Source organism: Vanellus vanellus, assembly GCF_965231255.1.
Source record: "Vanellus vanellus genome assembly, chromosome: 1".
Taxonomy (NCBI): Eukaryota; Metazoa; Chordata; class Aves; order Charadriiformes; family Charadriidae; genus Vanellus; species Vanellus vanellus.
The window spans coordinates 77,611,113-77,637,306 of record NC_138905.1 but is presented as its reverse complement, the minus strand read 5'-3'; the positions used below and the strand labels follow the sequence as shown (position 1 = coordinate 77,637,306).

Here is a 26,194-nt window from a genome sequence, read left to right as displayed (position 1 = left end):
TTGGCCTTCTGAGCTGTGATCGCACATTGCTGGCTCATGTTGAGCTTCTCATCAATCAGCACACCCAGGTCCTTCTCCTCAGGGATGCTGTCCAGCCATTCCCCACCGAGCCTGTATTTGTGCTTGGGATTGCCCCAACCCAGATGTAAGACCTTGCACTTGGCCTTGTTGAACTGCATGAGGTTGGGTTGGGCCCACTTCTCCAGCCTGTCCAGGTCCCTCTGGATGACATCGCCCCCCTCCAGCATGTCTACATCGCCAAACAGCTTGATATCATCGGCAAACTTGCTGAGGGTGCACTCAACACTACTGTCCATGTCGCCAACAAAGATGTTGAACAGTACAGGCCCCAGTACCGACCCCTGAGGAACGCCACTCGTCACTGCTCTCCACTTGGACATCGAGCCGTTGACCGCAACTCTTTGAGTGTGACCGTCCAGCCAGTTCTTTATCCACTGAGTGGTCCATTTGTCGAATCCATGTCTCTCCAATTTAGAGACCAGGATATCGTGTGGGATGGTGTCGAACGCTTTGCACAAGTCCAGGTAGACGACACTGGTTGCTCTTCCCTTGTCCACTGCCACTGTAACCCCTTTGTAGAAGGCCACTGAATTTGTCAGGCATGACAGCTGTCACCAATCACCTCCTTGTTTTCTGTGTGCCTTAGCAGAGTTTCCAGGAGGATCTGCTCCACGATCTTGCCAGGCACAGAGGTGAGACTGACTGGCCTGTAGTTCCCTGGGTCTTCCTTGTTTCCCTTTTTGAAAATAGGGGTTATGTTTCCTCTTCTCCAGTCAGCAGGAACCTCACCAGACTGCCACAACTTCTCAAATATGATGGCTAGTGGCTTAGCGACTTCATCTGCCAGTTCCCTCAGGACCCGCGGATGTATTTCATCAGGTCCCATGGACTTGTGCACCTTCAGGTTCCTCAGGTGGTCTCGCACTTGATCTTCACCCACAGTGGGCGATTCTTCATTTTCCCAATCCCTGCATTTGCATTCTGCATCATGGGCAGCGTGGCTGCAGTCCTTGCCAGTGAAGACTGAGGCAAAAAAGTCATTGAGTACCTAATAATAATAATAGCAGTGTAGATGTAGCAGTAAGGTCAAACACAGAGATTAGTCAAGTACAGAGTAAATCTCAACTGCAGTCATGGACAGAGTCTTCTGATGCTCTGAATATGCACATTGCAACAACTCAAATTGAACTAGAGTTGCTCTTTCTCTGCGGCAGAGGTTTGTGTCCACAGTGCCTCACTTGTAATTGTTCACTTGGTGTAGACTGCAGGAACAGATCCTTCCTTCATAATCACATCCTTTTGTCAGTGCACCAATCCTTACCGCGTTTGTAGATAACAAGAACATTCTCAAAAGGAGTAAGTAAAAGTGTCTGTCCTATTTTAATTTCAGAGTCCTTCCCTTTCCTCTGGCTTCTCCCCTCTTAGTCTGCCTTACCCAGCAGGAAGCAAGTATAAGTGGGTCTGAGGGTGCAGGAGTCCAAATGACATTACCTTACAGCTCATTTCTGAATTTCTGAACTCGGCTAAGGATGTGAAAGCTGGTTAGTAGCTGGATAAAACACAGTTCTAAAAAAAAAAAAATAAAAAAAATTATCAACTTGCATCTTATGTTCTAAGAAGTAACTATGTTTCATTTTCAAAAGTACAAAAGTATATACTCGAAGCACAAATAAAATGAGAAAAATAATAATCATCACCCAATGGAAAACCATATAAAAAGCCCACCACTTTATTGCCATGACGATAATAGAATGTTGTGCTAAAGAAATCCATACAGAGCTATGTGGTGATTAAATCTTGTGTCGTAAAGCAGAAGCTAGAAAACCAGTGAGATTTGTCTCAGCCTCTTCACGTCCCGAGTCAAAGTCTGTCAAGCTTCAAAAAATTGCAGAGGAGGAGGAGGAGGAGGGACCACAGGTTTCAAATGAAGGAGGACCCATAAACAGTTCCAAACGTTTGTAATGTGTTATAGGCTTTGTAGCGGGTTAGAGACTTTATCTATGCGTGTCAGTTACCAACAGGCATAGCTTTACCAAAGTGCTTATTATAAGTGTAGCTTTATTCAAAATTTTATAAGGTTGCTTAAATGTATTTTATTCTCTGTAAATTTAGCATTAATATTTATAGTAGAGCAACTGTTACTTTGTCCTTAGTGGCAGGACTACATTTAATTATAGTTATTTTAAAAATAGTTGGGGATTTTTAAATATTTATATTTTCATCTTATTAAAATTAAAATGCAGTCTTAACAGATATAATAGATTACATGGTTCTCAAGTGTAAAAGAGTTGAATACTTTGTATAGGTTAGAAAATGCCGCATTTCCCCCTTTCCTGCATTTAGGCTAATATAAATTCAGTAAATTTCAACTCAGTAAATTTCAACTGAGTCATATCAGCACAAAGACCAATTGTATGAAATCTAACATATCTGTATAAATACTTTAAGAATGCATTTGTGTGTGTAGGGAAGGGTTTTCTGTAATGTCTTCTCATCCTCCAAGTAGGTGCTAAGCCTCCATAACAACTTGACAAGCTGCATGCTCCTGGGATCAAACTCTGCAAGGGTGTATGTTTTAACATGGAGTCTCATTAACAGTTAGTTGTCCAAGACCCCGAATACTTTCCAGCTCAACTTAGCAGAAAAATATGCTACCTCCACATCTTTCAGGAGGTACCTGGTCCATGACAGGACTGGAGCTTGTACTGCTTTTTTTCAATATTGAGCATTCACCTTGAACAGTTTTCTGCGCTGTGTTAGGGGCAGAAGGGATAAATCCATCATTAAAATCCCAAATCAGTCCGCAAGAGAACATTTTTGAAAAGACAAAACAAATATGAACCAGGTTCACAGTGCTGGTTCAGCTTCCAGGTGCTCTCAAATCTCATGTTTTCGTTTTGGGTTCAACCCAAAATTTCCCACACCTTTGCAATTTCATCCCACTCTGGGTTCACACGTATTCCTGGGCTCCTGTGCAGGTTCTGAGAGAAGGCTGGTTGTTAAATTATTCACTTCATTCAAACATGCTACAATTTTGGCTTGTAAAGTATGTATCTAAATTAATGAGGTATGCAACTCATTCAGGCACGTTAGGAAAACTGATCATTACACTATACAATTTGATCACTGAAGTATATTAAAAAGTAACAAGTAAAGTATGCAGCTTGATCATTAAAGTATGGAAAATTTACTGAACTAGTAAAGTATGAGCCTGGGATGACTTTTGTCTCAAATGGCACCTCATAAATAAAACCCACAACCACAAAGGCAAACATTCACAAACCCAAAAGCCATACAGGTTTAAGCTGTATTTTTTTTGTTAGAGAACAGCTGAATAAGGCAAGATGAAAAAAAATCTTGTGGAAATTATTTCTAAATGTTTTGTGCGTCACATGGATCTTTTGATGGCTTTGGCATATGTTGATGAGCTTTACATTCCCATTAACTCTCTAGAATACACACTACAGCAGCTGTATAAAAGCAGGATGCCCGCTGAAATACAGCTCTGTACAGGTCTAGGGCTATACTGTACAAAAATAGAATTAATTTAAAGTATTTTAAGCAATATGATTGCATCTTAATATTCAGATAAGAAAGAACCAAGGTTGCGGCAGTTAGTTTGGACATTGCTAACCAAGTGCAGAAGAGCCGAGGAAGGAGACAGAGAGCACATTGTCTTACTGTCTTAGGTGGGATGCTATTAACCACCAGTGGACTCTCGGAGGTTATTTGTAAAAGTCCAGACCCTGGAGCTGGGAATATGCATCATGAACTTTTCTTGACTGACCTGCCAGTCTTGTGATTAATAACGCCTGAGTGGAGCTCTTCTGCATTAGGATAAGTGGCTAATGCAGTCCAGCCTAATGAAAGGTGCACTTGGGAATCAAATGCTCCCCCCACCCCCCCAAAAAAATATCCTTCCCCACAGTGAACTACTTCAGCTATGGAACAGAAAAAAAAAAGTAAAAAATGTATTAAAAGTGATAGTTCAGGGCATGCTGGTCAGGTCTAGAACAGCAAGGTGTCCATAGAGGATAGTGGGGAGTATATGGGGAAAGGAGGGATTATGATCAGGGCCAAACAATTTGTTGTTTAGCCTTTCTGGAGCTGAGAGTGCTGAGTGGTTTGCACTTTGCAGTTTAGTATACCTTTATCTGTCAAGTCCAGCAGTGAGTAGAAAGAGAGCAGGTCAGTTTGAGGAGATGACGGAGAGAAGGGACAGACCATCACTTGTGCCCATTCAAGGGCAGGAATTGAGATAACAAGGGATTTGCTGACACGTGCGTCTTTCAGCTGACAAAGGGAATTACTGGAGTGAGTAGAAACATATGCAGCAAAGTTTGATGGTTTTTTTTTTTTTTCATCTTAATATTTCATCTTAAATGATGAAATTTGGAAATCAGATTCACTTTCAGGACTTCTTTGCAGAAAAAATTCAATATCGAATCAGTCATTCAATTTAGCTTTGTCCTGCATTTTCTGTGTCCCCACTAAATTCTCCATTTTTGTTTGTGTTTAGCTTCCTGTTCTGAGTTTCTCTGCAGTCTGGCTCATGCTGCAGGGTGCCTTCTTCAGCAGCTGAGTGCATTTTGTTGTCAGCCAGTTCCAACTAATCAACCTGCCTGCAAAACTGCAGGCTTGTTTGTTCATCCTTGATGCTTTTCCTATCAGAGAGAGCATCCCGCTTCTCCTTGGACCAGTACCCGTGAGATGATTCCCCCAGTATAGCAAGTTCACATGTCTTCTTGAAGCCTGGCGCTGGGAGAACTGTACCTCAAGGTCCCAGGACTGAGGTCCAGGACTAATTTTTGCTATTTGCTAGTGAAAAGCACGGGTACATCATCACTGTCTCCATCTTTGTTGGGCATGTTGCTGGTGGAGATTCTACAGAGCTACATCCACTTGCTCTCACGTCACATTGCTCTTAGCAGCAGCTGTTACATTCCCTTCCTGCAAAATACAAACAAAACAGCTTCCTTGTGATCTTGGAAACTATTCCTAAATCAACAGAGGGGACAGCTCTGACACAGCTTAGCCGCTCCATGAACGGAGGGTGGCTGTGCTGCGACTCCCCAAACACTGATTTACCTGGGAGTGATTAAATGCGCTGAGTGCAATGCTATGGTCTATCTGTTGTAGCTGTATAGTTTCAGAGCTCAAAAACCCCCTGCAACAGAGAGGTGACATCCTCAGTCTTTCCACAACCTTGCTTCCTAAATTCAGCAGTGTTACTAGCCCAGCTCTTGTGCACTGCATCCAGGCGTGGGGAGCTGAAGTTCATTTTGCTGCCATGACCTGCCTATGAAATTGCACCAGGAATATGTCAGGACCTGCTCTACAGAGGTGGTGCTTTTCCCTGTCCTGGGGGTGGGAGTTTTACAGGTTTGTTCATTTCTCACTATCCTTGTCTGTTGAACCTCAGAGGCCTCCTGTTCTGGGCCACAGATTTGATCATACAACTGTCTGTCATCAGTCATGACCCATTGCACCAGCAGCAGAGATTAGCAGGCCTGCTGATTATGTCCCTGCCTTCAGCCAGCAGCACCACAAAATTCGTCTGTTCTCATGTAGAACAGCTGTGCTCCAGGGAGATACCCCTTCTGGGATACCTGCATGTTTGCATCTATTTTCCAGTATGACATCTGCCTCAGGCTGAGAAAAATTAAAGCTTTCCTTATGCCATGAGCTACATGTTTCTCTTTATCCATGGTGAAACTGGTTTGAAAATTCCCCTTCCTTGCCCCTGCTCTCCTGTGCAGTGCCCTCCCTATTCCTACAATGTGCTGTCCCTCGTTGTACTGGGATATCTGTTTTGGGGTCTTTCCCCATTGACAATGCCTGCCGAAGCCATACCTCTCTTTCTTTCTCTCTTCTGAGTAATGAAGAAAAGGATCTAATGGAATTTTAGAATGGCAAATTGTTCCTTGGGAAGGAAGCCTTTCTTTCACTCTATATTTACTAAGGGAGGAGGAAAGGGAGAAAGTTATTTTTTTATAATTAAGATTATGGAAAGTGAGGACTATAGTATTAGTCCATACTTCTGATGGACTAGAGAGTGCCAGGGAGGCAGAAGCAGGGAAGCCTCACTGTAGCTCCTGCTTCTCTACCCAGTCCTACCCAGGCTTCGTATCTCATATTTATTTAATCCAGTAGTTATTTTAATTATATTTAGAGGAATGTGGCGTTTTTCTAGACAAGGCAGAGCTTGGCACGTGGGCCACCTTTGACTCATTGTGTCAAATCATTGTGTCAAACCATCGCTATATATTCTAAACACTACTGAAAGTATTTTATCCTGCAAATGTGACCTCGAAACTTGAATCTGTCTGTTGCAAACAGTTGGCCAAAAGGAAAAATGGTATATTACAGAATGACCCTCAATGGAGTTTTCATCTTTTATTTATAATTGGTTTTATTATTGCAAGCTCCTGTTGCACGCCAGCTATCAAACCCTCAGCAGGCGTAAATCAACACTCAGGTTAATGGAGCTAGACTGATCACTGCCAGATGAGGATACAGCTCCACTTGTAACCCAAGGATAAAATACAAGCTTCTCTATAGTGCTGAAACTGAGAGCTAGAACGTGGTGGATGGTGAATTACTGGTTATCTGAACATGAGAAGAAAATGCATTTCCACCCCAATCCACACTCAGACAACTAACTCTGCTGCTTCCACACATCTTTAGGGAAGAGCATTTATGGAAAACAACTTGAACATATGTGTGGTTAGGGTAAAGGAGGGCCCATGGTCTAAACACAGAAGCCTCTAAAACTGTGTAAACTGTCAAAAGGATGATTACTTCTGGCAAAGGTCATTCTCACGTACAAAGAGGAAAATGCATCCTTTTTCAGGGGGAGATACAAGGGCATTCTTGTGTAAGTGGTTTCCCAAGACCTTTGCTTTCTCAGCCTCCCCAGAAAGGGAGAGAGGTCAGACTTGTGACAGGGCAGGGAAGAGGACCAGAGAAATTGTAATTTATCTTGATGTACCGATTTACTTTCTAATTAAGAATTTCTCTTAATAGAAAATCTTCCAGAAATAGGAAGGAGCTGCAAGAACAGAGCTTCACTGAGCAGGTGTGGGTGGCGGAGCCTTCTTTTATTACTAATCAGCATGGTTATGCCATTTATAGAAAAGGACATGAGGCTGTGCAGGGAACTTTCTAAAGAAGAAAAATAGAGCCCTGCTTTGAACAGCAAGTGAGCTACATAGCCTAGCCCATAAGAAAAGCCTCATAATAATGCCCTCCCTCTCTAGGTGAAAGCAGGAGGTGAAAGTGGATTTACATGGTCCTCCCAAGGTACGCTCAAATTCTGTCAGGAAGGGTGAGAAAGCCTGTGAAGAGCTGAGCAGGACAGCCAGTTAATCTGGACTTCACAGCCTACAGTGGCAGCGGGCATTTGGCCATGGTGCGGGGCAGGTACTGCTCAGAGACCAGGAGGTACTCTGAGAAGCTACGAAGTGGGCTGCAGAGTCCTGGCCCCTGAACTCCTAAGTGATGTCCACACAGAGCTTGAAGGGATGAGTGGAGCAGGCAGCAGTGAATATCAGGAAATCAGCTAAAAGAGAAGTAACTTCTTTTTCATCCAACAAAAACTCTTCTATAAATGATCTGTAAGCACTGCTAGGACATGCGCTGCACAGCTCTTAGGCGGCTTCGTTCCTGTTGCTCCCTTTCGAGGCTGAAGTGAGACACAGCAAAGCTAAGCTATGTACCCGCACTGTGCATAAGGTTAGTTTCAAATGGAGAAATAGCACTTAAATATCCAGATGCCCGAGCCAGAGTCTGAGATTTTAGGCTCAGCTCCATTATTTCAGCTAAAGGTGATTATTTTGGCTGCAGATGATAGAGTTACCGATATATGCTGAATGTACTAACTGTAAATGGTAGATAAATATAACTGAATATAAACTGAATATAACTGAACATAAAAGGTTTTCTAGTTTCAGGCTGTAGTTTACAGGAAGAACAAGTGATTTTTTTATTTATCTGTTGTCTCTCTAACCATCTTAAGATCAAAGTGCTTTCGGTCTTGTGACATAAATAAAAAGCCCTTGAAATTAAATATATTAGGAAAGTTTGCACTTACAAAATACATTTCTTTAAAGGTTGCAGCACAGTAACACTTTCACTAAGTCTTCAGCTTCATTACAATAATTAAACACAGTGGTGTGTTTTAGTTGCAGTAATAGCAGGCAGGCAGAAGGTGCACCCTGTGCTGGACCGTGCCCGGCAATCTTCATTTCCTGACTACAGCACGGACCGGCGTCCCCGTCTGCATGCACGATTCCACTTCTCATATTTCTTCTCTTAATAACAACACAGCTGTAATATCTGTCCCATACGTATGTTTTATGTAAAGCACGGTTAATATTGAAAAGTGTTATTTGCATCTGAAGATAGTGGAGTCTTTTTTGATTAGGATGCAGGTTTCTTGCAGTTCTGTAAGAAACATATTTTCTTTTCCATCCAGTTATAATGATCATGTGAGACGTGACAAGGAAACAGGAGCGCAGGACCAAAAGCCATCTGTTTCTTTTTTGGTATTTCGTATTGCATGGAGCAAGAAGGTGGCAAAGCTTATATGCTTAAACATGGGGGTATAAAATATAATAGTAACATTTAGCATGCTGCAAAGAAATGCCTTTGAATCAAAACCAGATATTTTTTTGTTTGGTTTTACCAGGACCTCTTACTGCAGCTATAGTAAAACTGGCTGCCACTTGTGTTTGTGAAAACTCTGCTTTCAAGATATTTTATATATTTAGTTTAGACAGTGCAGTGGGTGGAAAGTCAGCTTTCATTCCTGAAAATAAGTAGTTTCTTCTTCAAAATTCGGATACTGCGTTTTATTATTATTATTGTTATTCCACATTGTGCCATTCTTAAGACTAATTTTATAAGTAAAACTTGGTTTCACTTTAAAAATTGAAATTTGCTGCTACTTCTGGAGGTTGAATGTAAATGTTGAACAGACTTCCTTGATATTTAATTTTATGAAATGTAGCTGTTTGCATGCACGGTGAGACTTTTTACATTCTCAGGTATGCCCATATCAAAGCCTAGTAGTGCTTTTCTTTGCAGTTTATTCCAACCAACTGTACTTTGTCCTTTTTATTTCTGCTTGTCATATATGACCTTCTACTGTATTGCTCAAAGTGTGGATTTCCACCCTGCAGAATGATGCATAATGGGGGTTTAGTTAGCAATAAGCTCCAGTGGTAGATTTTAGAAGCCGCACACCAGTGTTAGATTCGAAAGCAACACACTGAAAAAAAAGGTGTTGTGCACATCTTGTGCTAGCATTAACACACTTGTACGCAACCCCCTCTCTGCTTTCCCTCTCACATATTCTGTACCTTTGCAGCCTTCCACTGCATCGTTTAGCTGCAGTATCCCTACTGTGGATGACCAGATTAAAAAGTACCGCCATAAATATACCTGGAACTTAGAAAGGAAAGGGAAATAATTGCCCTCTCTTTCATCTCAGGCCTGAAGTGCCTTTTCAATCAAAGAGATTTCCACTGCTTGCTAAAGACTATTCAGATGAGAAGAATACGTTTGGGATATTTGGGCTAGTTAGCGCTCACTTCCCTTTTTTCTGCATTAACAGAATAGCCCTCTTTGTAAGATCACCCAATTTTTTAGACCTTTGTAAAAGTCTAGGTCAGTCTTGGAATCCTGTGCTTTTGTTGGCCTGTCACCAGTTGGATCACGTTTATAGAGAGTCTATTTTTTCCCTTAACTACTTGCATAGCCCCTTTTCTCTTTTGTGGTGTAAGCCAGAATTCCTGGAAGCAGGTTTTACTGCCTGCGGGATCTCGAAGGCCGCCTTCTCCACGGACATTTCCCTCTTCGGCTGGCTGAATGCCATACCGCGATGCCATAATGCCATAATTTATTCAGCGGATCCATTACTGATTCTCTGTGTATGTTTTTTGTCTAGACTGAGGAAGGGCGAAAAGTCATTCCGCCTAAATCTTCTTGGGAGCTGTCAGAGAGAGGCATCCTCTCACAGGTACAAGAAGTAGTGACTGCTGGCTTTAACACAGTTGCACAGAAGTTTAAAGATATTGCCTCTTCAAAAGAGAATACAGTATCAAAAGAGGAGTTCTAGGATATATGTAACCAACATCATCAGCTGACTGAAGAACAAGTAAGAAAACCATATTATTTTGTCTTGTTAATTTAAGTGTACAACTGGGTAAATTGGCTATGGCTAGAGACATGTGTTTGCATACTGTTGTGTATAGGCAAGTAGTTTAAAAATTTGGATGAAATGAAAATGTTTTAAGACTATAATTCGATGAACATTTGTTGCTACATTTGTGGGAGATTATTTTTTTCCTTATCTCTGAGTATGGTTATGAACTATAATAATCGCAGGCTTTCTAAAGCAAAGGCGCGGAGATGCTATTGCTAATAGAGGTGTGAATTTAAAGCACAGTAGTTCTCTTTCACTAGCACTTTATCTGTATATTTTCTATTTTAAAAGTTTCTTTTTTCAGTTTTCAGTTAATCCACTTCCAGTTGATGGGGGGAAAAGCCTTCTCAGAATGGAATAAAAAGTATTTCCATGGGGAGCTAATGCAAATTCCTTTTTCTCAGTAGCTATTTTGTCCTGCCCTCCCTGGACAAAGAAAGGGGCAAGCATTTGACATTTCCCGGCCACCTCTCGGCTACTTTTCTGGGTTAAAGATTCCCCCAGATTAGCATCGGCAGAGTTTATGTAACCTTGAATTTAGCTTGAGTGACTGAAGTCATGGCGTGAATCTGGCAGTACAAACCACCCGATTAGCCCAGTGCTAATCTCAGGGTAAACTGAGGGGCCAGTCGTAAGATTCTGCTTCTGCTGAACTTAAATTGTAAGACCCATTTTTCTTAGCTTTGCTAATGCTGGTTCAATGTGATTATTCCTAGTCCAAAGACTAGGTGAATAATAAAACAGGGAGAACCTTGACTAAAAGATTTCAGATTTTACTAAACAGTACTCTAACCTTCATGCTCACGATTGCATCAATGCCATTTGGTAACAAACAGAAAGACAAGACAGAGAGCCTCCAAACTCGTACACACATCTGCACTACAGAAAATTATTTTGGTACTTTGCTCATCGCAGATATACCCTCTGAGTTCTTGGCCCAGCAATTTTGACTATAAATTGCAGACAGGAGCAGGGCCTGATTGTAATTACTGCAAAGAGATTGCACAGCCCGCCATGTTATCAGGCGATGTTATGCATGTATAAAGTTGCAGATAAAAGCACTGAAAAAAAAATATTTTCCACTTCCCCCTTGAAAATAGCAAAAAAAAACACCAAACCCCAAAATTGGCTTGGTGCTCTATTCCTAGTAGCCACACTTCTGGTAAGGTACCAAGTGCAAGAGCCAGATCTGAACCTGAAGCCTTGACACTGGGTTTAAGTAAAAGAGAAAACATGGTGATACTCTTTTTTCACCCCTGTGAACCACTGAGTGCAAGTGCTGGGATGAGCCCTGGCTGAGGCAGAAGAACGCGCACCTTCCTGAGCTGTGAAAAATCCCTTGTTTTCCTCCTTTTTTTTGAAGCAGTAAGGCAGGCATCTCCAGCTGAAGAGTTCTCCAGACTGGATCCTGTCTACTTTACACTCAAGAAGAAGCAAAGGGACACAGGAGCTATTTTATACTTAAAAGAACCTCAGACGAGTGAAGAAAAAAAAAATCTTGATAGAAACTGTCATCCATAATAGCAACGAGAAGCAGGCCTGAGGAGCCTCATTTATATAAGCAGCAGCCTCTGTGTGAGTGAGACTCGAGCCCTGTATCTCCAGAGATATTTTGATTTTGACAGGCCTCTCAAAGATATGCCTACGTATATCTATATGAAGATGCCCCAGGAGAGCCTTCCAATCTGGGTACAGGGTTTGCCACTGCTAATCCAAACCCCTGCCGTTCTGGCTGTTGTCACTGCTCAGAGTTGTTACAGAAGTGTTACTAATAGTCGTAGTCTGGATAACTTCACAGAAAATGTCTTCTTTTATCCTTTTCTGGATGATGGCCACTTACTGTTTGCTATTAGCAAGGCTCGGCTGGAGTCTGTATCGAGTAGTAGATGAAGAATTTCTTCCTGAAGTTTGGCTTCTTGGTCTTCTGAATTTCTGATACTGTGACCTTTTTCATAAAAGGCTAAGGATGGTAAACACGCTGCAAGCAAGGTGTTGATTAATATGTTGCCAACTGATATCCCCCTTTTTATCATAGGCACTTTTCTCTTCTCTGCTTGAATTCCTTTGACTTGCTTGAACTATCTGCAATCCCCTAAATGGCTAAACTTCGGTGGGTGTTGAAATAGTTTCTAACTATAGCTAACCCAGCTCATCAGGGTATTGTTCTATTTAATTGAAGTGTGTAATACACTTTGAGATCATCGTATGAAGTGTGAAGTATAATCACAAGCGCAAAATAGAATTGTTTATAATTCATAATGTGGTAGCTGCCAGGCCAATGGGGGAAAGTTGAAAGGAAATTCAAAATGTATCCTTTGCCCTTTGAAGTTTGACTGCAACTTGGCACATGCATCAAAGAGGTGACTAGTTTCCTTTAGGGTTTAAGTCTCTGCCGAAAAAGATCAAATCAAAAGCAATCTGAGGTTCCCAATTAGATTTATATTAAAAATCAATAATGAAGACCCTAAAAAGGCATACTGATGACTCTTGAAACACTCGCAAAATGAGTGCAGCTCATTTAAGGGCAGGCTGTGATAATCCTTGCTTTGATTAGTAGCTTATATCATGAGTAAACCCATTTAATTCAGTGCAGCAACTTACTGAATAAAGTGCTGTTCAGCAGAAAATCAGCCCAGCCTTGTCCTTACGATTTCATATGGGAACCAGAGGGTGGGCTACCTGCCCTGTGCCGGGCCAAGCAGCCCCATGGATCTCACCAGGCAGCAGAAGCAAGGGTATCAGCAGCTGCACCCAGGTCTTCTGTAGGCTGGCTGTATTGTAGAGGTAGAGTTCCTGGCCATACATCGTAACTATACGTCATTCTAAAGGCTGCAAAGATTTCCTGCTGTGTTCTTTCGTGCTCATTCATTTTTGCCCTTGGGGTGAAATAATTTGTTTATGCAAATACAATAACTGAGGAACCTTAATGGCCTCCCGAGATGTTGGTGTAACTTAGGTGCACCTGATAGCATGAGAAATTTGCCTCAATGGTACTTAGTAAGGATACAGGTGCACCATGTATTTGATTTACATCTCATGTTAAAGCGTTATTCTTCTATACTGCAGCTCAATCACTCTGTCTAATCGCAGGGTTTAGTAGTTTAAACAGCACACGAAGGGCCCAATTCAATTAAAAAATGTCCTGCGGAAATACTTTTTTCATTGTTTTCCCAGCCTTGTGCAGGCTTCTGCAGAGAAGCTGTGATTATTTTTTTTTTAATAAGATGGGCCCTAGGATTCCTTCTATTCCAAGGCATCCTCTCCCTTTCTTTTTCACACGTTTTGTCATATGCTTAGTACATAAGGGGATTCTGTTGTTGTAAAACTAGCATTTACAAAATTCATCTTTTACTTCTTCATTAGTTGGAACGCAGTAGACTTCAGTGCTGGTGGACGATTGAAGTCTGAGGACTTTTTGAAGAAGTTCAGCTCAGAACTTGTAACGATGCCGTCTATCACTCCCAGTGCAACTAGTTCTGCAACTTCTACCAAGCCAGCTACCCATGCCACGCAGGACCCACGCGCGTCTTCTCCGCCTGAACATCCCAAGACATCATCTTCTCTAGTAGGGCAAAAGACCGTAAGTGTGGTTCTTTTATGAATTTACTGGATTTTCATTCCCCTGCATAGGCTGATGATACCCATGGAACTCAGTGAAGGTATTCCTATTGCTAGGCAGTGAAATCGGGCACAACCACCTGAGGGAATTTGCAAAACAGTGTTACAATGACAAAAATTGAGCCAGATAGTAACTCCACTGAAGTCAAAGGATAGATATCAATTTATAGCAATAGCATTCCCTGCTGTTACGTTACACATATCTGTTAGAGCTATATGACAAATGAAATTTCTGTGTTTAAGCACAATCATATTTCTGAGAACTAAGTAAACAGCCCAAATTACAAAGGCCCAAGAGCTGCAAAAGCAGCATGAAAAAAATAGATGGCTTATTTATGGTCATCTGACAAAGCTAGGCAGGTTTGGCAATTGTGATTTTCTAATACGTGTTTGCTGGACTGTTCAAAAATGTTCTGGTGGTCTTGTCTGCTTTCTGCTGGACGCCAGATTACAGCTGTTAGTTCCTGATGGTCTCACTGATAGACTTGCCATGAAGGCCAGTGATCTGAGAGAGGTAAGAGAAGTGGATTAGGAATGCAGTAGTTGCATTTTTGCATCTATGCTTATACTTCATGTCAATAATGCACTTTGGTCCTCTCCACTGCCATGCTGGCCTCTTACCCTAGTGCTAGAATTCACAGAAAGGTGGGGAAATTATTACAGGCAGAAAAATTAAATATCCCCTTTTTGGAGCTGCACCTACCTATTCCATGTTCTTTGGCTACAACCAAACCTACAACAGAAAAATAAAATATTTAGAATTATTCAGTGCCTGGAACACGCTTGGATTTTCTGACTACTTCTACATGGAGTTGTTTAGCTACTGAAAAAGAAATAACAGATTGAGCAAATTAAAGATGCAAACAACTTGTCAGGCTGGTAAATCTAAACATTGGCCCATTGCTAGCTCAATTATCGCATTAACTATAAGTTCTTTCTTGAAAAGCCCAGACAATTAGCTACATGCATCCTTCGTGCTTTGATCCAGTTCCCAGAGAAAGCAAGGAAAAATTCCTTGTTACTGTCTGTGAACGCTAGATTGGGCAGTGTAAGACAATAGGAAGGGAATTTAAGTCTTCCCAAACTTATGGCTGTTGAAAAGACCCCAACCAGCCTGAACACCGACGAGGAAGAATGTTCCTGCAGCATTCATTGCATGGAAATGTGTGCAAGGCCTCAGCAAATCTGCACTGGTGAGACCCTCAAGAGAGCACTGGGAAGTCTCACTAAATATGAGATTATACATTGGATCTAGAAGCATAAATATCACTTGTGCACGTATTGTACAGTGGTAGGCTCAGGCTTTGCTTCCAGTTCAACCACAGTATTGCCGAGGCAGCAATGTAAAACCAAAAAAGACACTGAGGACCGGGATCCTCTCATGTTATTAATTCTGTGGCTCTGCATAGGACCAGAAGTTTTGCCAGTAACAAATCAAAGCAATGTTATTTCATCATTCAGTGACTTTCCACTGGTTGGTTTGTTTGTTCTAAGATGGCACTACATAGCTTTTTTTGAACACGGTACCTGTCACTTAATAAGAAACAATTTGGAGAAACTATAAATGATTTAGAAATTAAGCCAAATGAATAAAAAAGTGGTCAAGGCCCATTAAATTAATAGCATCATTTTGACACCAAGAGTGGTCTCACGTTTTTACAAACAGTTTTGCAGACACAATTCAAATCAGACATAGAAGTGGCACAAATGGTACATTAACCTCAAGTCCAGAAGACCAGAAACTGGATTTGTTGTCTGGTGGTTTGTCTACACAACCAGTAAAACTCAATAGAAAATAATTACCATTATGTCTTGCTTTTAGATACCAGCATCCAGTCGTCCTCAGACAACAACCACTTGTTCTGCACCTATCCTTAACTGTGAAACAATAGAAAATAAGATAAGAAAGAACATCCAACATTCCTGGAGAGGCATACTGAGAGTGTGCAAAGAGAAGGATGTCAGCAAGCTAGGAGAAATACCAGTGTCAGAATTTCTAGGTTTGTTACAGTCTGAAAAGTGCTTTATTCATTCTCAGATGCATTCTGTTTTCTTTCTGGTGTCCCAGCCATAGGAACATCTGGCCTCTAGTAAGAGGCATCCACTGCATGGTTGCTCCAGGTACCACCCTGCTATTGCAGAGCAGAATAGCTTACAGTAGCCTTGGGTGCAACGTGTTCAGGTCCCTATTCAGAATTAACTGCTCCTTGGAAAAGGAGTTCAGTGCGGTGGCTTTGCTTGTGGGTACTTACGGTATGCACACAAGTTATCTCATCACCTTCCCAATACGCTACCCTTACCTGTGCCAGGGGCTATTTGCATAAATAGATTCACCAGTCTTTTCCTTGTGAGTGCTTCTGGTTGCACTGGTCTTGATGGCTGAATGCCTTCTGGTTTGAAAGTGCCCTGGATTTTACTTTTATAAGAGCTGAGCTATGCTGCTCATCTGTTGTGTTCTCTTCTAGAGAGAGGATTTTCTGTGCCTTTGTTAGGATGTTTGCATGTGTGATAAGACAGTGCGCACCTGTATAATCGAATGCAAAGTCCTGGCTATAGGAACCTGTTAACTTATCAGATCTTTTATCTCAGTTAATGTCAAGGTGTGATTCTTGTGCATTTAAAATCAAAATGACATGGTAATCAGTCCACTGAAACCCTGTAAAATGTGAACTGTCACCCCATAAGTATAGGCATGTGCATATACCTGCATATAGCAAGATCTGCATAACACACTTATGCAGCAGTCACTGCAACTGATGACCTGTCAACAGATCCCTGCTAAAACTTGTGAACACAGGGCAATGATTGGCTATATTTAAGAATGACAAAATGAATATTCTTTCTTTGCCTTTCAGATATAGCAGAGAAGTTCAATTTGGATTTAAGTGGAGGGGAAATTAAGGAAATAACAACAAAATATGATTTAAAGAAAAATGGAAGATTTGCATACTATGATTTCCTTCAGAGTTGTATCTTGTTGTTAAAACCACAGGAAAGCTCACTGCTACAGAGAGTAATTATACAGAAGCCGCAAAACCCGGTAGGTACAAAACTTTGTAGTGGGTTTACCCTGGCCAGACACCAGATGCCCACCAAAGCCACTCTATCTCTCCCCCTCCTTAAGTGGACAGGGGAGAGAAAAATATAACAAAAGGTTCATGGGTCAAAATAAAAACAGGGGGAGATCATTCACCAGTTACCGTCATGGGCAAAACAGACTCGACTCGGGGAAATTAAATTAATTTCTTTCCAATTAGAAGTCACAGTAGGGTCATGAGAAATAAAACCCAATTTTAAAACACCTTCTCCCCACCCCTCCCTTATTCCTGGGCTCAACGTCACTCCCAATTTTCTCTACCTTCCCCCTCCCCTCCCAAGTGGCGCAGGGGGGAGGACTCCTCACACTATTCCCCTGCTCCAGTGTGGGGTCCCTCCCACGGGAGACAGTTCTCTATGAGCTTCTCCAACATGAATCCTTCCACAGGGTGCAGTCCTTCACAAACTGCTCCAGCGTGGGTCCCTTCCATGGGATGGAGTCCTTCAGGAACAGACCCACCCCTGGTGGGGTCACAAGTCCTGCCAGCGAACCTGCTCCAGAGTGGGGTCCTCTTTCCATGGGGCCACAGGTCCTGCCAAGAGCCTGCTCCAACATGGGTTTCCCGTGGAGTCTCAGCCTCCTTCAGGCATCCACCTGCTCCACCGTTAACCTCCATGGGCTGCAGGGAGCCAGCTTGTCTTGCCATGGGTCTTCAGCATGGGCTGCAAGGGAATCTCTGCTCCAGCGCCTGGAGCACCTCCTCCCCCTCCTCTTTCACTACCTTGGTGTCTGCAGAGTTGTTCCTCGCACATATTCTCGCTCCTTTCCTCTGGCTGCCGCTGTGCAGTTTTTTTCCCCCCTTCTTAACTATGTTATCATAGAGGTGCTAACACCATCGCTGACGGGCTCAGTCTTGGCCAGTGGTGCATCCATCTTGGAGCCGGCTGGCATTGGCTCTGTTGGACACAGGGAAAACTTCTAGCATCTTCTCACAGAAGCCACCCCTGTAGCCCCCCCACTACCAAAACCTTGCCACACAATCCAAATACAAGCTTATAAAAATCAAAATTACAGGGTTTTTTCAGTTTCTGCTGTACTGACAGGATATTTCATGGCCTGTTCCCATAGTCACTTTATGCAGGGACTCTGCAGCATTCTCTTATTTAATCCCATTATATTAATTGCCTAGTATTTGTTTGGCATCTCCTTTAGTTGGAGGATTTAACTACTTGGGATCATGCTCTATGTATCCAGGTTATATGATAAATTGGCCAAATTTGCTAAAATTTGGATAATAATTCCAAATAGAAAACACAGGCACTGATGGTTTAAGAGCTTTTGTTGAACTAAATAAAAATTGAGCTAGAAATAAAAAGCGGATGGGATGCGTCTTAGGATGGCCCCGACTAGAGATCTCGTCAGCAAGCTGTGCCGCTGCTCCACACCCAGCACTGTAAGAAAAGCCCAGAGAAAGCTCTCACTTGCACTGCTATTCATGGCCACTAGAAACATCTAGTAGCCAGGACTGGCCAGCACACATTGTGCCCTTGTGGCTCTCCCTGCCGTGCATATCTGCTTCCCAAGCTGTGATGAAGAGGCAAAAGAGTCCCACCAAGGCAGCTACACGCGGGCTGCTCCCCTCTGCCCACAGGACCGCTCTAGGGCAGAAAAGATCAGAAGAGACACAGAAATCTGGCTCTCGTGGACCAGAAAGGAAGGCATCAGTAATAGCATCCCAGTCGAGTTATGTAGTAGGAACAGTGCCAAATTCCAAATCTGCTCATTCAGCGAGCCTGCTACATTTTTAGGCTGTTTCTAACTGTGCCTAATTAGTTTAGATATGGTTAGTAGCAGCGTTTTATAGAGAAATTACATTACCGAACTGTTTTCAGATGTGGAATGAACAGATTGCTACCAAGGTATGAAGAGAGTATCATTAGGAATTATCAAGTATTCACTACCAGTAAGGAGAGTAAGGTAAAACTATTAAGTTTTGCCTCAAAGATCTTCATTATCTTACATAAGGTTTCTTTTATACACAAATTTGATGCTGTAAAATTCCATCCCAATATTCTGGAGTAGATAAAGCAGAATTTTTTAAGTGCCTGTGTCATTGTCTCAAATAATATTTATTTTATTTATTCTATTAAGAAAAAATAATGAACATTTCAGTCTGTGTTCTGAGCACCTTTATATAATGTAATATTCAAAGTTAAATTTCCTCATAGATTGTTCAGCCCATTCCACCTAGTAAGTGTACAGATACACATCAAAAGGAATAATAAAAAATATACCCCACAAATAAAACCTTTTTTTGGGGGTGGCAGGCACAATCCCTTTTCTTTCTCAGAAGCCTGAGAGAATCCATGGCCTGGGGCTTTATGGAAGTACCCAGGCTCTGAGCTATGAAAATAACCCAAGTTGAAGTCGTCATAAAGTGCCCTTTCCCTCCCTTCAGCCCCCAAGGATACTCAGTATTGGGGGTTGGAAACTGCATTATTAACATACCCACTGATTCCTCAGCTACATAGTCTGAAGGAGGAATACCCCAAGAGCACAGAAAGAAGGTGCAGCTGCCCCCCAGGCCTCTTACAACTCGTGTAGGTGCAGCACAGCCTCTGTGTCCATGTAGTAGATGTATAAAGCCAACTGTGCATTTCAGAGAATTGTAGAATCATAGAACGGTTTAGGTTGGAAGGGACCTTGAAGATCATTGAGTTCCAACCCTCCTGCCATGGGCAGGGACACCTCCCACTAGACCAGGTTGCCCAAGGCTCCATCCAGCCTGGCCTTGAACACCACAAGGAGATGCTAGTAGAGACACCAGTGGCACGTGCAACAGGTACAAAAGGGGCACCAGCCACTTACCCAATTACAATAATAAATACCAGGAGGGCGCAGGGGAGAGCTGAGATGGGAGCTGTATTTTAAGGAAATAGTAGAGCAGACCCAGAGCCCACAGGTGGATTGGGGCTTGCTGTTTTTTCCCAAAGTCCCTTACTGATCACTCCAGTGTTAAAGCTTCGTACAAGTGGAATTAATTTTGCCTTAATGAATAGTTCTGCAGTTCAACGGTGTTCAGGGTACATCAATGTAACAAGTTCAGCCAGGCTAAAAAAAAAACCAGGTCCCGACATATCCCAAGGAATAGTGACCCTGTGGTCCAGCTGTGGAACTGCAGAAAGGTTCAAAAGCTGGTTACAAGGTATTTTAGGTACTGGCAAAAGTGTACAGTAAGGTCTTGTTTTTTCTTAAATATTGTACCGCTCCCACAGTTGGCTTATGCACTGGGTCACTTTTAAGCAAAAATTTCACTTTGAAAAATGAACGCTGTAGAGAATTAAGAATGACTGAAAGAGGGAGTTGAAACAAGGACAAGCATAATACATGTGAAAACACTGAGATCTGAGCAGAAGTAACACTGACTTGAGAATCAGTTTCAAATAATGAAAAGTTAGGGCTTTGACAGTGATTAAGTAAATATACCGTCTGCACTTCCCAAGAATATCAAAATGTTATAGGTTAAAATAATCTTGTGTAAACAGTATCTTGCAATAATTTGCAAACAAGTATCCGGCAGCCAGTCGCAGGTTAAGGCAGCATTACAGTCCAGCACCTTTTTATTCTGCATTATAGTTGTGCCCTGTTGTGTTCATGATGCTGTTAGTAAATGCAAGTCTTTCTCATCCAACTTTGTTAGCTGAGTTCTGGACCACAAACCACGTCGTTCGTCAGTGCAATGCTAAGAATTCAGCCCCGGATCTTGCACTGCTGGAGGCCAATGAAGCGAACTTTTAAATCGTATGATGAAAGTCATACCGGACTATTACATATTACAGATTTCAGACAAGTAAGTTGCATTTAGCAATTAATGGTCAGAAAATTACAGTAGCCTAATCCGAGCTTCCTGACTGAAAGTTTTCTGAAAAATTGTACTGAGCCAGAACGCATAAAGTCATCCTGGCCTCTCTGTGACTTTATTTCTGACCATGACTCACAGTAATCTTTCTCCACATGTGATTACACGTCCTTGAGGTCTGAGCTCTTGGGGTCCTGAACAGACAGAATAGAGAAAAACCTTAGTCCCTATACAAAGTTTAAATGCATATCTTTCAAAGATGCATGGGAAGGGAATAGAAGCGTACCTTCTGGTAGGTCTCCTTTCAGGCACGGCTACAGCTGCAGGATCTTGTGACCCTCCAACTGGTGTGGTCCCTTCTAAATGTAGACCGGGCTCAAGCAATCCCCACTTGAGAGTCTCTGTTTCTGGTTTCTCTCTCTGCTCTTCTGTGCGCAGCATAGTTTTGTATTAGGCAAGGGATCCGTATTCTCTGCAAAAATTTCAGTACTTTGTATCTCCTCAAATACACACCTGTGTATACTGGATATCAGTGATTCTTCATCTAGATCCATGGGGAGTTTGATTTTTGCTTAGCTGTACTGCTTTCAAAATCTTTGACATTGTTTTAACTAGGAGTAACAATCACTATCTGTTTTGGAGTAATTCAGAATATTTGCTATTCGACTGCAAGAAAAAAAAATAGCGTGGGGCCCTAAACCTATTTAATGCTGCGTGCATTGGGACACCCCTTGGTATCGCTACTGCTTCAAAGAACTGATCAACCAGTGGACGGGACGCTCAATCACAGTAAGCGAATGCTTGGCTGCAGTAAGCGACGATAAGGTGTGCTTCTGACGCTCCCCTTCCCCTGGAGCTGCAGGAAGCCAGCTTGTTGCCTGGTAGGCTATAAACCTGGTCGATTATACCAGTCACAGAAGTGGTCTTTTAAATCTTTACTTATTTAGGACTGGTGGGAATGTGATATGTTCTGGCAATGCCACAGAGCTGAAACCTGAGTCCCTGCCTGTCCCTCTGTGAAGGCTGAGGAGCAAGTTGTCTCCATGTGGCTGCATCAACTTCAGGCCTGAAGCTCCCTGCCTGCCACTGCAGCTTTTTGACTGCCTGGGCACTGCCTCAGCAGACCAGGCTCAGGGCAGAAGGAGGGAAGATCAGGCCCGTTGCATTTGATTTTAAGTTGTTGTGTTCCTCTAGGACACGTGATGATTACCATTTCTAGTTAAAGCAATGTCAACAACTTTCAGATCAAGCTTCCCAATAGTTTAGACCCTAAGCAGAAAAAAAAAAAAGGCAAACAAACAACAACAACAAAAAAACCCACCAGACTCCCCAAAACCCAAAAAACTAAATTCTTGTGGATCTAGATCAAGAAGCAACCCTCGATTCCAAAATCCTACTACAAAGGCGTTAATCTGCTGTTTGACAGGATATCAAGTGATTTGTGGAGGTACAGATCCCTTTATCTCCTAGGTAACTTAATTTACTGAAATGGGGAAATTAGCTCTCTACTAACATCAGTAACACTGCTATTTATGGCTGTACTATCTGCAAGGGGTCATTAGCGGTTTCTGATGCTGAGCTGTTAAGGGGGGAAAGGGGTAGACTGAGTTTGCCAGAAAACTAATGACAACTGGCATAGCACACAAGGACACGCTTTCAGGGTTTAAATTCCCAAGTGCCTCTAAAACCTGAAGTAATCCTCAGAAATTAATGCATTATTTTCTTTCATGTTAGGGCATTGAGAGCATTTAAAACTGTTCAAAACATTTTTTAAACATTTAAAAGTGCTGAAAAAAACACACAAGCTGAAATATTTGAAAGGTGCAGGTATCTAACCTGGCTTTTAGCATCAGGTGAACCAGATGCGTCCTGTTCAAGTTGGGTTCTCACTGAAGCGTTAGGAAGGCACGCTTACAGGCTGAGCATTTGTCCCATGAAAATTAAAAGCACTGAGTGCACCATGGGCATTATTATTTACATAGGGGTTCGCACAGTTTGAGTGACTGGATTATTCCTTCTGTTTCTCCGGATGCAAAGGCTGCAGATCATCCAAGGAGGACAGAAAGGAAGAAATCCCACTTCTTCATCTCATCTCCAGATAGTAGCGAAAGCCTTTTAAGCATGTACTTTTCGTAAATTAGCTCCGATGCACACGGGTGCTACCTATTTCCCAATGCTCCCTCAGGCAAGTCCTAGTGGGGCTACTGGAGGAGCCCCTGCGTACGCAGGTTTTCAGATATGCATCCCAGGGAGCCAGTACTGGCATGGGAAGACAGAGATAACAAAGGAGGGTTTCATTTTCTAATATTCTGAGAAAGCTATGCCAGAGTGGAGCTGAATCATCAAGTTAATTTGTAAAGAAATTTTAGCCAGATAAACTAACATTTTTTTTCTTCTTGCTCACCCAAAGCATTGGAATAAATTTTCAAGTTGTGTCTGTCTTTTGTAGGTTCTCCATGAGTACAGCATCAACCTAACTGAAGAGGAGTTATTCAACATTTTGGAATACTATGATAAAACTTTGTCTTCAAGAATATCCTATAATGATTTTCTCCGGGCATTCATACAGTAGGATTTGGTCAAATGCAGGAAACGGTAGATAAAGACAGTGACTGATTTATAATTTTTAATTTCAAACTAATAAATTAATTGAGTATGGCTTTTTTGTATCTCTTTATTAGAAAACTCAAAATACTTTAAATTTCTGACAGTGGTCCTGTGTTGTGGATTAAATCTACATAGTGAGGGAATTAATTTTGCATAATCCATTTATCAAAGAAGAAAAATACAACAATTAACATTGTCAAAATAATGCTTCCTAAGTCGTCTCCACAAGCAATTCATTTATGGAAATTCTTTTTTTAATTTTACGCATTTTATTAATGACATACTCTTAACTTCAGTAAAAAGGTTTACAAGGCGTACTATTCAATTTCCGCAATTGTCACTTTCCAAGTGCGTTAGTTTTCACGTTACCCTTCGTTAGTCAAAAAAATCATCCCCTTTCTCGGTGCACCTTTTTCCTCTACTTGCAGTGCCGTGTTTGTATTGTCAGAGACACGTTAATATGGTCTGGCCACTGACATCTGAGCAGATGCCAACTGCGTGGGGACACCACACCACACCTTTCTCTGTTAAAACTCTTCTTCTACATCCTTCAGCACAGTTTAGAAAAGAAGCTACTTTACCCATAAGCATTGGCTTCTTAACTGCAGAGAAATATCGCCAGTGTTAGCCCTGAGGTTTATTTTTTTAAGGATACTACATATATATATATTTATACAACAAACTGCAAGTAAAACCTCTGGATAGATTTCCCTGTTCTGGAAAAACTCGGTTTGAGTATCTTGTGAGGTACCTACATGTTGGTGAGGAAATTAAAAGATAATTGTTTGACTGTTGAACTCTCGTGATAATTAAAGGATAAGATGATCATCAGAGCCTGCTTCCTGGGATTATATCAACAATTAAACACTTACCCACTCTGAAGAACTGTTAGAGAAATTATTCACTGTCGGGTTCCTGAATTAGTTTTCACTGGTGCCCAAAGAGCCCTGTCCTCATCACCTAAATTGATTTGGTACCTTTCTTTCTCCAAGTAATATATAAAGATATGTCAACAAAAATTAATAAAACAAACAAAAAAAAGAGCAAGTTATGGGTGTACAAACGCACATGCACACACACATACATATGATTCTATGATTCTATATATATATGTATCGAGGGAAGTCTTTGTAATGGGAAAGGGTGGAGCAACATAAACCTGTTTTACTTATCTCTAGTGAACGTGTGAACCACTGAGAAGAATCTGAAAGATTCCCAGTGCAGAACACTTTAATGCATGTTTTTTCTAAGGAAATGTTTCATTGCACTTGGAGCTTTTCAGGAGACATTTTGTAGAGTTTGAGTAAAAAGCATTGGGGAGGTTTCAGTTTGGGTGCTCTGTATTGTTTTCTTTCCGTTTCTAAGCTTTGTGTAATTTCTACTCTACTATAAAATAAATACATTTGGAATGGGATATATTTGAAATAGTAACATAAAAATGCTTGCTAGACTTTTTTCCAAACCGGATGGCTATCCGTAAGTGCCTGACGTTGCTGCTTAGCTATTTGATTAACAGAGGAGACTGAAACTGCCGTTATTTAAGAATGTGCTCCCATACTAAATCAACACAACGTTTCCTAGTGCCATTAATAGAAAACAGTGGGCTGTAAGAATACACATACAGATGTCAGCAAATGACTAAAAAGGGCCGGTCCTGGTTCAGTTGCCTGAACACAGGCGCGTGTAGGCTACTCCCTCCTGGCCGCCCTGGCAGGTCCTGTGGTCACAGCGGCCAGCCCCACGGAGACCTCTCCGGTGTCAGAGGGCATCTCAAACCGCAACAGGTAACTGCGCTTCAGCAACTGAGCTGAGCCCAAGGGGTGTTCGGTTTAGCCCCACTTAAGATCCAATTAGCCTATTTTCGTTTAATTTTATCCTTGTACCCAGTGTGAAGCCTCAGACTGCTCTGTTCCTTGATGGCAACTTCTTTCCTCCTCCCTGGTCAGGTGCAACGTGGCTTATTTAATTTCCGTTATTATTTCATACAGTTTATGTGCTGAATTAATCATTCATATTAATTAAAGAATTAATTGCTCTTTGGAATACCTGTGATTATAACACAAATATTACATTAATTATTTTTAAAATCGTGGATTTCACTGTACTGATCTAACCGAGGAGAAAAAAAATATACTAAAGTGATTATTGGGTAGTGTTGTTTAGGGGTTTGGTTTGGTTTTGCTTTTGTTTTTTTTTTTTCCAAAATCTCCTATACACCCTGTTTGATAACTGGGTCCAATTTTATGTAAAATACAATGAAACTTCCATCCCTGTGCTGCTTTCTGGCATGGAGTGCGGCTACCATGTCTCACGAAGGGATGCAGGAGTTGTGTCCCTTGCTCCGCCTCTTTCAAGATACCCACTGCCTTCAGAAGAAGCGGTGCGGTGAGGGGATGGCCGTCTCCGGGTTCCCTGACACATCCTGCCAGAGGATTTTTCATTAGTTCGGCTGGCAGGAGTATCAAATCCAACAACTCCGAAGGGATTAAAGAACAATCTTTTTGCTGTACAAACAAATCAAACCCTGCTGGGTTTTTTTTAGTGAGTTCTTAAAGGCGGGGATGGCACTTACCAACTGTTTATCCAACCTCAAAAAAAAACAACAAAACAACAAACCCAAGCCCAAACTGAATTTCAACTGCCAGCGTTTTGAAATAACTGAGGTAATTTTTCATATTAAAATTGCAAACTGCTGGATAGATAACTTTGTAATAGAAGAGGGCTTTATGTTTTTGCAGCCGTTGCCCCTAGCCAAGGGTCAGCCACCCGGCCAGGAGGGGCTGGCAGAGATCCCCTGCGTTTCCACTGCGAGGCAGATAATGTCAGTGGGATTGAGCATTATCCC

The 26,194-nt window shown here is 41.9% G+C and overlaps 1 protein-coding gene across 1 annotated transcript in view; it reads left to right on the top strand.

The window, feature by feature from the left end:
• The window catches only part of EFCAB6 (EF-hand calcium binding domain 6), a gene marked incomplete at both ends in the record, with an annotated part of 118,999 nt that extends 95,685 nt beyond the window's left edge, over window positions 1-23,314 (top strand). The window contains 5 exon segments of the mRNA XM_082481234.1: window positions 9,971-10,120; window positions 15,669-15,846; window positions 16,702-16,886; window positions 20,584-20,733; window positions 23,192-23,314. Of these exon segments, the coding sequence (XP_082337360.1) occupies window positions 9,971-10,120; window positions 15,669-15,846; window positions 16,702-16,886; window positions 20,584-20,733; window positions 23,192-23,314 (786 nt within the window).
• Between the last annotated feature and the right edge of the window lie 2,880 nt (window positions 23,315-26,194).